We start from the raw sequence: 15,204 nt of genomic DNA, 5'->3' as shown, positions 1-15,204 counted from the left end.
GAAATGATAGAACTAATGTCACTCCTTTATCATATTCACCTGGTTTCAGGTCGTGCAAGCAGCTGATTTTCTAGGGGTAAAATTCAATAATGCGCCGCAAAACTCTCCATACCATGGAATAATTCACGTCCAATTGTCAAGCTACACCCCGGGTGCTGCTAGTACCAGCCAACGACTTCATATAACAGGTAGACGGCTCACCTACAGAGAATTCGTCTGCTAGGGTGTCTCCAACATATACCACGTGACTAATGCTCTTGGCGCTCTTGGGGAATGATAGCTTAGGCTGTTCATCGCCAGTTTGGCCCGCTTTTGATATGGCAGGTAGTACTTTTTATTTCCGTCTGCTAGCAGTCAGCAGACAACGGCCTCGAATTAGGTTGTTCGATTTTTTACAATTATATTTAGATATAACTTAACCCCTTTTTTCCTGAATATTTTATCTATATTTTTAATAATTGCTTTAAATTATTTGCACCATTGTTTAAGATGTTTAGGTTAAATAATTTTAGGAAGAAAATCTAAAATAAATAATAAAAAATTGGGATGGAAACTTTAATTTTGAATAACGTTAAAAAATTAATTGCACTACTGTTATAATATTTGAGAAGGTAAAAAAAATCTCGTTTAATTTTAATGCATTGCATCCTAAAGAGAAAAAGAAAATCACATTGTATTATATGTATTTATGCCATTGATTTTCTTTTCTTGAGATTATATTACTGGAACAAAATAATACAATCTTAATTACTGATTTCCACACTCATGTGTATGTCATGGGGAGATCAATACATCTTATTAACTATAAAAATTATTTTATATTGAATATGTATCAAACGGTAACAAACTTCAACTCAGTATTTATTATTAGGATCGAAACGATATTACAGTTAAAAATTATTCTCTCACTCTCCTTTTTTTTTTTTTTTTTAAATACTATTTAAAATATGGTAAGTTTTTCACATCGCATTTTTTCAATTACAATAAATTTCTAACAGCATCGTAGATGAGACAGAATTATAATCCAGATTATTTTTATTTTAATTGATTTTATAGAAAATAATGATAAAGCATTGAGCTTTATAAAAGTAATCTGATTTTTAAAATAATGCTGTTTAACTGTTTATGTTCAATGTTGCATGAATCAAGATCTTTAGCTTTTTTTTTAACAAAGTAAACATATCGCACAGTCTTTTCTCAATAATTTAATGCTAATAATAGCGTTTTTCTTTTTTTATCGCAGGCAGTAATTGTTTATGAAATCAAAAGGCGTACGACTTGGCGAAAAAAGGTTAACGCCAATTGGCGCAGCTTTCTATTTCAACGGAATACACGGAAAAAGACATATAAAATTCAATTATTTGTAAAGGGTGATTCCAGTAAATAGTGTCACAGTATTTAATACATTTTGATGCTAATAATACATGCTGAAAATGTCATATACGGCGGCAATTTTCTTATACAATATGGCTGAAACTTTCCAACCAATTCAACAGAGATAGTAAAATGACAAAAATACTGAAAATAAAATAATAAATCATGCAGTTTTAACTTACCTATGAAAGGTTACAAGTCCTCCTTTCACGAAACTTTCTTTACATCCGTAGGCGGTGCAGCGAATAACCATTTTTACTTAAATTTTATGTGACCAAGCAGAGCAGCAGTCTTTTGTCCCATAGAAAGCAATGTAAAGTATTTCCCGACTTTCGGAATTCGCGCAGCAGTCACGTGACACTAATGTTGGAACCGGTTGAAGGTTGCAATACGCTCTCTACCAGTATATTATCTCGTTGGTACCAGCAATGGTTCCCTGCGATCCTTCGACAATTGCAGTTGCCACATCAGTTATTACATCTTCTGATACTAGTTTACGTTCTCTTCCAGCGAGAATGGTCAGTGATCCCCGTTTCCTCGAACTTCTTAATCATTTTCTTAAGACCATTCAACGATAAAGGCCCCTTTCATAATTTTTTTCTGGTTCGAAATTCCCGAAGAACTGTGGATGCATTACATTTTGATTCATGTAATACAGTTTCACCAGTAACGCACCTTCTGGTAACATGAGAGGCATGTCCACTGGAGCTCATTTACTTCAGCTGAGATTATTTGTCGGAGCTGTCTACTACTTGCTTTTATAGCCCCTTTTACTGACACTGTCATTGCATGAGATATGTATTTTTTTATACCCGTGTTTTATGCTAATTCTCATTATTGTAAGCTACAGCAGTGCCTCAAATGTCCTAGCAGCGATTTTTGAAACTAAATTTGTTTTCACGGAATCCTTTTCCCCCATGTCTTGATTAGTCTAAATAACAAGTTTATTGCTATTTCGGCTATTAGATCCCGCTACAGGGCGCTCCAAACACTGTCACTTTAAAAAAGATCACCCTGTATATATATATAAACATACATATATAATAAGAAGACTTGGAGTAAGCTGCAACAGATTGACGATAGTTCTTTGCATTATATTCTGGGGAGACTCTACTGCGTATTTTAAAAGATGTCACTCGAAGGAAAGACATGGCCAAATTGAATATAAATTTTATTGGTGGATACAAACTAGTTATTAAAAATATATTCTTTATCACACATGATCATGAGTACAATACGCACCCCACAATTTTATATACAGTATCACAATTTAGATAACAGCATAGTTGGGAGTACAATAAGGCAAACGGAGCAGCTCACCAAGAGAAGGTTTTGGTTTAGATTAGAAAGGTTTTATTTCTCAAAATTTTGAGTTCAGTTTCTTAGTTAGCTACCTCATCAATGTTATACAAACTATGCAAGATGGATTGATCTAGAAATGATGCAGTTCATAAAAGCTATTAATACAATTTTTGGGGAATTAAGGGGTTACCGCTAGTTTAATTATAATGTTGATTTATATTATATTTTATCTTGCATGTGTGTATGAGGAAAGATTATATAATAATTTTATGAAGCTGTGAAATACTTTTTCCTCATATACTAGTGACATCTTTACACTCCCCAGTGGACAACTGGATAAAGCTATGGAATGGCTGATAGTTTAATCAGTTTTGAATCCCTAGTGAACAAGCTGTCTACATGGGTATTTTTATGATTTCCTTTATGTGTAACAATAAATATAAGCCGATTTCCTTTAAAATATCCCCCAAAAAGCATCCATCCGAAGCTTATGAGCCTTGAGTGGTTTGCTTTAATTTAAATTATCAACCAACCATTAAAAATAATAGATGAGTTTTTTTTTTTTTTTTTTTTTTTTTTTTGGGCCTTTGCAATAAAGTAAATATTAGCTTACTTTTTTGGAATTTTTTCCTCCTGTGTTTTTCTATGGAAAACTACAGATAAAAAAAGATTTTTATAAAAGTAATTAATTAAATAATAGCTAATTACACAAATTTAAAATTATATTAACTGCTGCTGTATATAATTGCAATTTATAATCATTTTCAGATTTTGAAAAACATAATATAGGTAGAAACATTTGCGATTTCTTCTTGCTGTTACAAATAATTATGTTTTGCAACAGCAAACATGCATTGGAAATTTTTAAGTCTGAAAATAATATCTGGAAAGGTATCTTCATGTGAAGTTTTATAGTTATTTTACTTTTAATCTTTATGTTTTGTACTACGATATTTTAAAACTTTGAAGTTTTGTTCTGGGTAATTTTCTGCCAGGATGTTTTCTGTTGTAGTGTTTTGTATGAACAGTGCTTTCCCTTAATGTTGTTTTCTGTACAAAGTTTTCATTGGTGAAACCGTTTTCATGTCAGTATAATAGGATTGCAGTGTAATGAGAGTGAGTTTCTGAAATGTCATAGTTTATCAGAATTATTTTAAGTAGAAGATTTTTTAAAAATGGGCACTTACATGATGGAAATACACTGGAAATGTCTGATTTTCTCTTTGAAAGTTATTTTAATTAAATGCTGTGGTATGGTATCCATTTTTATAAAATAATTTTTTAATTTTCAATTTGTCATAAAGTAATTAAAAAGATGGTCAGTAGCAGTTTTTCAGATACAAATTTTTCTCTTAATTTTCAGCTTTCTTTAAAGAATTATAGGTTTAGCTACAAATTTAAAGAAGCATGCAAAAAGGATGTGCTCCATTTGTGCAAAAGTGTTAAGACAAAGTAAGTTATTAAAAAAATGAGGTTTCTGTGAATAAATTACATTTAATTTACTACTTTATTTACCCATAATTATTTTATTTTTATTTAATTATTTCATTTACCTATAAAATTAACTTACATTTGAAGATGTCTCACCAAAATAATTAGAGCTTAATCTATCTCTCTGTTAACAAATATTATTGCTTCAGAATACAAAATTATAAAATTTGACTCATAATTATTTTTCTATATTCTTAAAATTATGATTTTTATTATTCTGGACAATATTATAGATGGGAGTAATAAATTTTGCTGTTGTAATTTGGTAAATGATATACATGATATAATTTATTTAATTTTTTTGAAAATCTAATAATTTTGTTCCAATATATTTTAGACCTGAAGTGATAAGCTGTTTAAGTGGCTATGTAACTAATGATACGATTTTTGAAAAACCACATCGTGTTTCAAGAGATTGTAGACAGCAATTAAAGTTTGAACTTTTTGAAAGGGTGAGTGATTAATATTTTTATTTGTTGCTTTATTTTGTTTAATGAAATCATTTGCTGTTAATGAAATGGTTCAGTCAGTGATGAATGTGTGGTGAATATATTACTTCTGATGTATGGCTTTTAAAATTATAAAAATGAGTTTTGATTTGGTTATCAAAACAAAATGAAAATTTCTCTCTATGGAAATAGAAAACTAATTATGTTGTAATTTCTATAAATGAAAGTTCTAAAAATTTTGAAAATTAAAGAAATAAATTGTTCATAAAATATGAATCAAATAGGAAGGGATATTCAGTAATATTAATGCACAAATCTGAATGCATGAGCACAAATCTGAATGTACATTTCAGATATTGCTTCATTGCTTAATGTATTGATGGAAAAGCATTGTTATATCATGTTTTTTAACTCATTGATCAATTTTATGAAAATCGCCCAAATAATCTAAATGTTGCATCTTTTTAAACCCAAACCATTGGGGTGTAAGACCATTTACAGTAGCATAAGAACCACTAAAACTTGATTTTTATAACAGCGGGATACGATACTCTTCACTCATGAGAGTTGAAGTGACTGTCTTACTGGTGGGATCTGAAGATATTTAGAGTTATAAGTGATTCTGCATATTAGCTGATCTAGAAAGAATATGGAGAATGATTTCATCGGGCAATTTTGGTATGGAAGAGCAGGTGTTATGGTTTGAAGTGGCATAATGTTCAATGATGTTCTGAGCTTCATTTTTTTGGGGGGGGTTAAATATCCCTAATGGCAGACTCTTACTACAACGAGGTGATACTTTCCCTTGTGTCTTCTCTGAGGTGCCATTTGTTCTGTTCCTTTTATATGGACACACTGTACCAAGCTGTATATAAATTTCATATATCTTGGCATGCAAAGTCTGAAGATCTCAATCCTGTAATATTTTGAGATATCTCATAGTGTCCATCTAGCAGTATGCTCAAATTCAGTAAAAAATGTTTATCAACTGAAAAGAGCACTTACAAAGGAGTGGGCAGTGTTGACCATCTTCTGTGAAACATGGTTAAATGCTTCAGAGCAATCATTGAAATTAAGAGACATCATATTTCCTCTAAACATCGTCTTATGCTTTTATTCCATCTATGGAATGGACACATCTGTATAATGGTCAGTCATGCTTTAGTTTGCCATATTAAACATTCTATTGTAATCTTCATTGGGCTTGTGTTTGAATTCCAGAGATAGCTTGGATGTTTGTGTCTTTATGACATGAAAGGACTTAAAATACATGGCGAGATGAAAGTCCTCTCGTCCGTTTGGTGATATGAAAAGGTATGTGAGAGACCTTTGCATCTATCTCCCGCAGAATTCTTCTTTAAAATTGAGACAGAGCTGGGGAGAGTTACACTGTAACATAAAAGTCCCAAGACTCCAAACCTATGAAAGGTGCAATCTTGCATTCCTTGGCTCATAAAAATTCATGGATTTGTTCTGATTGTATTGTCAGGCAAGTATGAAAAGTCACAACATCAGTGTAATTTTATAATTATTATTTTATGTAAGGTATTTCAAAGTCATCTGTAATTTATTCGTCTGAAAAATCTTTGTACGGTTTGTTTTACTTCTTATTTTGAGACAAAATTTATTAATTTTGTTTTAATGTTTGGTTTTGGGGAAAGGGTGAAAGTTTGTATATTAGAATATTCTTTTTTAAGCTTATCTTTTTTAAGCTTATTATAAGCTTTATAAGTTCTCATTGAATTTCATTCTAAATAACTGTTTCAAAATATGATTGTTTGATAACTGAGTATTGGCATTTTTGTATTTAATGCATAGGAAATTTAAAAAAAAAGTTAGCCATTGTTCTGTGCACATTACATTAATTAAAATGCATATTTACTTAAAAATAAGCTCCCCCTTATTTTGGCTGTAATCTAAAATTTAATGAACAGATATTTTGATAAATGGGAGGAAAGAGTTTATCATACTAGATAGAGTAATTACACAGTTTAAATTTTAAGTAAATGGCATAAGTTATTTACTACATATATGAACAGCATAATGCTTGCTCATTATAATAGCTGATTTTTATTTCAAGTTTCCATTATACTGGTCACTGGAATGCCCAAAGACAGGTATTGGGTATTTCGGAAAGTAATTTTGTTTGTCGCATGATGAAAAAACAATTTTATAATGTATGAATATTTTATTTAATTATATAATTACTATTTTGGTCCAGTACCTTTTACTATCTTTCTTGGTAGAAGCATGATTCCATGCTCAAGTTCTGAGCTTTGTTTACAAAGAATTGATCCAAGGGATTTTTGAATTCTCATTTGAAGTAAATGTTTTACTGTTTAAAAAATTTTGTAAAGCTAAAACAGTTAATAATCTGATGATTTCAGATCTAGCGAATTTGGTGGGTGTGCTAGAACATCCCAACCTGGCATTATTATGGTGAAACACTACATCTTTTCCTTAGCTCAATTGTGACCATTTCTGTTTAATGGTATCATTCAGTTTGTTTGACTTGATGACAGCATGCATTTGAATCAGTTGTAAAATTGTCTGGTAAAAATTTAAAACAAAATTTAAATCTCATCAAACAGAGAGCATCACTTTTTTTTTAAATGGATCTCAGCATTTTAAGTGCTTTGAGCTAGCTCATCTCTTCTGTACCTTGGCCACTTGCATTTGCCATTGTTATAAACATTCCATTTCTTGTCACCAGTTATGTTTCAATTCAAAAATGATTTCATTTTCTTGATGTTTGAGAAACAAAATACAGCTGTAAATGCAATGGAACAAATCTGTTTTAAGAGAATTTGTAACTCATGCATCGAGTTTTGAAATTAAACTAAGTTGTTTCAAGTGATCATAAACAGTTAAATTCAACAGATTTAATCTTTTAGCAGTTTCTTGTTCAGTCTTTCATTGCTTCAGTCGATATCTTTATTTTGTCTTCATTGGCTTCACATGGCTTTTCCAAACAAAGTGCATCTTTAACATCAAAATTGTTGGAAAAAAATTTTTTGAACCAATTTTGGGACCAACATTCTGAAAAAAATCCTCTCCACACATACAGGTTACACAATTTCTTTTTTGTTTAAACACAACTTTTACCTTTTTAGTAATAAGAAAAAACAAAATATGTCTTATTGATTTTTGTTGGATATCTGATCTTTTCCATTCAAACATACAAACAAAAACTCTGAATCAAACAAAGTTTTTTTACGAAAGAGTCTTGAAATATAAGCTGTCAAAATATACAATGACAATATGATTTAGCATGAAGTTGGCAGGTAATCTCTTTGGCAGCCAAAAAATTAAATTGTTTTCCAGCAACCAAATAAGTAACAGTGTATAGCTAACAATGTCTCTAGTGATATTATTTCAAGGAAAAGGGGAAATACTGTTCTCTTCCAGAATCACTGCAAGGGAAAATAATTGACCTACATTTTTTATTTCTGAAGATTTATTCTAAAATATAAGGGGGTATTTTGGTATTTTTATATTCCAGGAGTTCTAATTTTCTAGTAAAAATTTTACTAACCAAACTGGAATAAAAACTTGCCAAAGTAAATTTTAAATCAACCAAAAATGCAACTTTAGTATGGCATAGATTTTGAATTAAATGCTCTTTTTTGAGGGCCATCAAACACAGGCCCCTCTCCTTCAACAGAAAGAGGGAAAAAAAATTATCCCCTCCTCCCTAAGAAGAGGGACTTGTGTCAAATCTTCCTCAAAATACATATAAAAATATCCCAAAGCAAGAAGTTTTTTGTTTTCTTTTTTGGGGAGGAGGGTTAATTTTAAATTTTACTAAATTTTCGAGTGGCTCAACCTTTTTTTAATCATAAGTTTATGTGCCTTTGTATTTATTGTTTTTTTTTTTTTTTTTTTTTTTTTTTAATCTTTTGTTCTGTTGTTTTCCTTAATGGTTTAGAAATCATTCTTATAATTTATAGAATAAATTACAAATTGAAAAGTAAAATATATAAAAGAAGCTAATAATGAAAAATATAGCTCTTTCTGAATATTATGAGAGATAGACTGTGTAGTATTATTGTAGTACTATAGAATAAGCTACTTATAATTTAGTAAGCAATTTTATCTCATGTTTGTGATTTTTTATTTTGGTTTGTTTATATTAATTTGTTCTGAATTCAGCTGTGTATTAAAAATTTAATTGACGATGGATACATGAAGTATAATATAAAATATTTCTTTGTTATGACTAAATTTCAGGATGAAAATATAAAACTTGATCCAAAATTAAATTTAGATTGCGCTGAAGACCAGAAAAAATTCTGCAGCAATGTCAGACCTGAAGAGGCACAGGTTTGTAATTTTTTAGCTTTCATTTAAGAACGGACATTTTTCTTGATATTTTTCATAGTTTTTTTGTGTGCTACAATTAATGTTTTCAAAATGAATGCTTTATTTTAAAAAATGTAATTAATGTTGTAGGGTTCTGAAAATTTTAATGCATAATGTAACTGTTTATGCAGATGCTGGAATGTTTGAAAACTCATCAAAAGGAATTGTCATCAGACTGTCACAAAACAATATTTAACCGGGAAAAAGAAGAAATGATAGATAATTCAATTGACTATGCCTTAATATCAACTTGTAAGCCGATGATTAAGAAGTATTGTGCTGATACAGATATGTCTCAGGTATCCTGAAAATTTTATATTTTAATAAATTCTAAAGTGTTCCTATCAAAAATTACTATTAATAATAGTAAGTTAGATGTGCATGATAATTTTGTATTTGTTTTTGAACTTCTCTTTGTTAAATATTTTAAAACTAATATTTCTCTTTATTATAAAAATGAGTATTAATTTTAGCAAAAATATTAAAATACTTGCATTTTATAGATTTTGGATTGCCTTAAAGAGAAACGAGATGACAATGGCATGGAACGTAATTGCAGAAAAATTATCATAAAAAGAATGGTGGAGCAGAATTCAGATTACAGGCTGAATCCACGACTGAAACATGCTTGTATTAGAGATATCCCAAAATTTTGTTCCATGGTGATTGCAGAGAATAAAGATGCTGAGGAGTTTGAAGGAAAGGTATGTAGGTTCCAAGTATTATTGTAGTCAAATCCAGATTACACTGATCATACGGTAGCCTGTAATAATGTATCATACATTATCATATATATATATATATATACACAAGGGTGAGTCCAAAAATAAGTTTCCCCAAGGAAATCAAACAGCAGTGAGGGTAATAAGACGGCAGTTGGAACACGAAAGGCACCCTACACCATTGGGTATTGTTCGATCACGATCAAACAGATGGTGCTGTCACAGTGCCTGCACAGAGTGGAGACGGCCTCTCCTCTCAGTCTGATCCTGGTAGGTAGGGAGAGAAGGTGCATTTTGAATTTGTAATCAAAGGAGGAAGTGAGAGTGGTTGTCTGCTGTGAATGGGTGCATGGAATATCGAGAGCAGAAATTCAAAACTGTGTTCTGGAAGTCTATGGCCAGATGTGATGTTGAAACAAATGGGGTGGAGATGGTGCTGCGAATTCAGCGAAGGACGTAAGCAAGTGCTGGGCAGACGTGCACAGCCACCACAGACAAAAATGTTTGTATAATAGATACTATGATTGAAACAAACCGTCATATAACCATCGGTGAAGTAGTGGGAAAACTTGGAATCGGACATGCGCGAGCTCACAAGGTCATGCATGACGTTCTTTGATACCAGAAAGTGTCTGCATGATGGATGTCCCAACAACCAACCCCAAACCACATGGAACAATGCATGGCAGTCAGCCTGTGTCTTGTTACCATTGTGATGGCAATGAATTTCTGTCTCAGGTTGTGATGGGGGATGAAACGTGGGTCTACCATTTCACATGTGAATCAAAAGCTGTATCTATAGAGTGAAACCATATGTCATCACCTGTCTGAGAGAAATTAAAAACAACTTCCATGTGCAGGTAAAGTGTACCCCATGTACAGCTTTTTTGGGTCGTTCAAGGAGTTCTGTTGCTGGACTTTTTTTTTTAGATTGGAACCATCAATGTTATGCAGTACTGTCACACCCTGTCGAAATTGAAGGAGGTTATTAGGAAAACATGGCCTGGCCTTCTCAGATGTGGCATTCTGTTGTTGGGAGTATGTGAGACCACACTCGGTGATAGCAACAAAAAACCATATTGAAACTTGGTTCCATACAGTCCTGATCTCACATTTAGTAAGTTCCAACTATTCCCAGCTCTGAAGAAGAATCTGAACGGAAGGCGCTTTGGAAGCAATGCTTAAGTCACACAAGCTGTTCTTTTCTTCCTTATGCAGAGCCCTGATTTTTATTTTGAAGCTTATCAAGCAATGTGACAAATGTCTCAATGTACTTGATAATTATGTAGAAAAATAAAGTTAAGTTTTATCTCTAATGTCTCCATACACATTTCTGTTCAGTCACCTGGAAAAAACTAATTCTTGGACTCTCCCCTGTGTATAAAAGGAGGGGGGGATTTTAAGGTGCAAAATTATAAACAAAAATAAAGGGGAGAAGATTCTAAAAATGTTTATAAAAAAGTGCTGATAAAAGGCTTTTATTCAGTTGTTAAACTGTTATATTAGTATTTATTCACTCTTGAATGAATAATGTAGGAAATTTAAGAAACAAACATGCTATCTATTGGGTTTTAAAAACTTGTAAAAAATAATTATTTATGTGTTTTTGTTTATTTCTGTGTTTTATAAATTGCTGATGTTTTGAGTCCAGAAGATTCTTATGTTTGGAGAAACTGCTTAACATCAACAGAAGTACATATTTTAAGAATACCCCGTATATCAAGGTGTTAATTTTTTTATCCAGATGCCTTCTTGTAGACCAATAAATATAGCAATCATAAATATTAACCCCTTAACTGCCACGGGCATATATGTACGTCTTGCTCCCCCAATGCTTTAACTGCCCCAGGCATATATATATATGCCCTTCCAAAATACTATCATTTGCTTTGCGCTGCTACCCATAAATTATTCGCAAAGTTTTGGAATGCAACACCGCAATGACCTTGACAAAGTATGCGAAGGAGGATACTATTTCAGAGAAGTGTGGGGGATGAACGTAATGACTGCGCGGTACTGGCTGGTGTTGTTTGAGTAAAACATATTTTTTTTATTATTCTGTGTCCTCCGTTTTCGTTTACTTTTTGTAGTAGGTTCCAGGAATAAAGAAAGATATAACAGATGTTTCAAACACATTTATCTTTTTTATGAACTGCTCGTGCTTCATATTGTTACTGAGACTAACTGTTTTGTAGATGAGTATATGAACCAACACCTTGCAAACGAAAAATCAAGACCAAAATCGTGGCATTCAACCAGTTCAGAAGAAATATATGTTTTTTTAGGCATACTGATTTCACATGGTATAACACTGAAACCTGATATTACACTTTACTGGTCTAAAAATGAATTGATCAAAATTCCATTTTAAGGAATCTTTTTTATTATAAAAACATCATTTTCATTATACTTGCATCTTTTTATTATACTTTTACTCAAAACATTAAATTTTGTGCATTCATTTTTTTCTTTTATTCTTTATTTTGTGAAAGTAAACAGTTTTTAGAAAGCAAAACTTGCACTTATTTTCCCTCTAGTAAACGCATAATTACATGCGCCTGTGTGAAAAACCGTGGCACTGGGAAATGAATCTTGTATATTTTCCACGGCAGTTAAGGGGTTAAGCAGAGTGGTACCTCATCAGATAATTAAAATTCATTGGTTTTCCTGATGGATGTGTAGGACAATAGTGAAAGCTCGCAGAACTAATTTGGTACAGGATGTTTTGCAAAAATTCTTGTCCAGTAGAGAGTGTAAAATCAGCAATAAAAACAACATGAAAGCACATTGGATTGGAAGAAGTAGGCAAGATATCTCAAATGTTTCCTGCAAAATCCTTAGTATGCTTAGCTTTAACAAATTCATGTATCAGCCTTTTGTGTAAAACAAACCATAAAGGCTGCTATTTTGTTCTTTAATATTTTTTCGCTTAGAAATCAGCTTTCTCATTTCCTGGAGCAATGGCTAGAAGTCTATTGGAAAGTACAGTACTTGACTGAAGGTTTTCAGACATTTTGTTTGGAAGCTTTATTTATTGTTTGAAAGACAAGAGTCCAATTTTCAAAAACAAGTGTAATGTTCTCAGTTTCTTTATTACGATTTATGTCATTTAAGTTCACAGCATAGGACTCTTCAATGTATTTCTTACAAAAATGTCCGTCACTGGCATATCTATTATCTCTAGCTAGATCATCAATGTAAATATGAAGCTAATTTAAACTTCTTTAAAAAGTGAAGATGCTTTCTTAGAGTTCATTTGTAAAACTTTTGGAATGGCTTAGTGTTTGTTTTCAGATGCACCAGTTCTAAGGTTATATGATATGGAAATTAATGCTTAGGAAGAGAAAAATTATTAAGAATGAGTGGCTAAGAAAGTAGGTTATAAAAGTTTGAAAACTTTATTTTGAACCATATCAACATTTTAAAACCCTGTCGATGGTTAATAATGCTGAAGTAGTGATAATTAGTTTACTTTCTTAATCCAAAATAAATCTGACATGGGTTTTAGTATTTGACAAGTAGGGCACACAAATCTTGGCTTGTACTACATAATTTAGCCTTAGTTTTAAAAGCCTTAGTTTATTGATACTTTAATCAACCATCTCCTCGGTTAATATTGACAGGAAAGTTTACTAATGAGGATGACGCTAAAGCAACAGTAGAAGTCAACTTCTTTTAAAATTTGAGAATTACATTTGATATATATTTGATGAACTTGATGGAGAGAAAGAAGAGCTTTTAGGCAGTTCTATCTAGATTTACAGTCATAAAGTTTTCATTGCATCATATTTATAAAATCTTTAAGGCTTCATTCAGTTTTTTATTTAAAAATATCTTCACTAGTAGTTTAGCTTCACAAGTAATCTTGTAAGACATTGAAAGGGAATTTAGTTGAAGTTGTAAATGCTTCTGCATTTGGATTGTTTCTCGAATTTAATCCAAATTTGTTTGTGGCAGATTCAGTGAAGTTTTCCCTTAATTGTTTGTCAGCTTCATTTCTTACTCCTTCCCCATACCTTTTTTTTCCAAACTGTGAAGGCAATAATGGTTTTCCTAAAAAAGATGGTTGTTTCCACAGCAAGCAATATTAGATAACAGTAAATCCCACAGAACTCTCCAAGTAATACTACTGTAATAGTAAACAGTATTACTCAAGTAACACTAAATGCACTATCAAAATAACACTCTTGGTGGCTGGATGGATGGGTGGGGGAGGCATATGCAATATAATGTGTGATTTGATATAATTAAAATCCAGATATATATATATTTAAAAAAATCTTTATGAAAACAGTTATATATTTTAAAATCCTTTCTCAGATTTTTGTCATATATTAATGGTTGTAAAATCATATCACATCGTCATTAAGAACTTGTGCTGCAGTGCCGGGTTGTATTAAGTTATCAGTTCATTTTAGCAGATGATGGTAAATATTGATAATCATTTCCTAAAGTTGTGTTTAGTCATGTTTACTTTATTGATAGAATTACTAAAAGGAATTTCATATGTTGATCTATTCTGTTTGTCATATATTTATTCTAAATTTTTATCGTGTCCCTCTTTGATTGTATGGGTTATTTGTATCGAATTTGCATTATTCTTAATTATTTTTTAGTATTTTTGAACTTGGTGTATTAGTGTATGTTAAAATAAATACAGTACAAAGTCTGTAATCGAGACGCCCATTATCCGGAATGATCTATAATCCGGACCTAAAAGCCACAAACTTTTTTTTTGTATGCTTTACGCATGCACATAAAAAAATATGTGCGCATATATTACATGCATTATGCATGCGTACATTGAGAGAAATGTTTAATAAAGTAAACAAATAAATATTAAGCTTTTTTTTTTGTAAAATTTGATACCCTTTAGATCATAATTGCTCTTTATTTCATAAATTATGGTTTCATATTTTTAATTGCCTAATTTCTGCATGCTATCTTACCAGATTTAAATTGATGATCTATAATCCGGAATCGCCGAAGTCCTGATGAGTCCGGATTGCGGACTTTGTACTGTATAACTAAAAATTTGCTCACAAAGTGGTGTTAAAAATTTAATAAGTTTTTTAAGTACGATAAAAGGTCTTTCCCACCTTCTAGGTAATTGGTTGTTTGAAGCAACAATACCGTAAGAACAAGAAGCTGTCCAGATTGTGCGAAAATGAAATAGTGCATCTAATGCGAGACGCCGCACAAGACTATAATTTAGATCCTCAACTAGCCCACGCATGCTCTACAGAGGTACAGTTTTTTTACCTTTTTTTGCATGGGTTTGAAAAAGTTATTCTGTGTTTGAATATTTTTAAAGATTCTTAAAATAAATAAATAAAATTGTATCGTTACAATTTTTTTTAAAAATTGTATTTCTTTACCATCTTAGGAATGAGATTTATACATTTATAAAAAAGCATCTTTTAACTTTTTAACTCCTCTTAAATAGAATTGTTTTTCAGGAATACTCATAACGTATTATTTTTTATAGCTATCACTTACTGTAA

General features: G+C 31.3%; 1 protein-coding gene across 1 annotated transcript in view; it reads left to right on the top strand.

Annotated features, from left to right (window-relative positions):
- Glg1 (Golgi apparatus protein 1) overlaps positions 1-15,204 on the top strand; it is an 81,980-nt gene that overhangs the window by 50,594 nt on the left and 16,182 nt on the right. Inside the window, exons 14-19 of the mRNA XM_035365384.2 lie at positions 4,040-4,128; positions 4,505-4,619; positions 8,847-8,939; positions 9,110-9,277; positions 9,482-9,682; positions 14,807-14,947. Coding sequence (XP_035221275.1) covers positions 4,040-4,128; positions 4,505-4,619; positions 8,847-8,939; positions 9,110-9,277; positions 9,482-9,682; positions 14,807-14,947 — 807 coding nt within the window. The remainder of the gene's footprint in view (positions 1-4,039; positions 4,129-4,504; positions 4,620-8,846; positions 8,940-9,109; positions 9,278-9,481; positions 9,683-14,806; positions 14,948-15,204) is intronic.

The sequence above is a fragment of the Stegodyphus dumicola genome, chromosome 7 (assembly GCF_044657685.1).
Source record: "Stegodyphus dumicola isolate Sdum_Otavi_A_Nest chromosome 7, ASM4465768v1".
Taxonomy (NCBI): domain Eukaryota; kingdom Metazoa; phylum Arthropoda; class Arachnida; order Araneae; family Eresidae; genus Stegodyphus; species Stegodyphus dumicola.
This window is presented reverse-complemented; position numbering and strand designations above follow the sequence as displayed.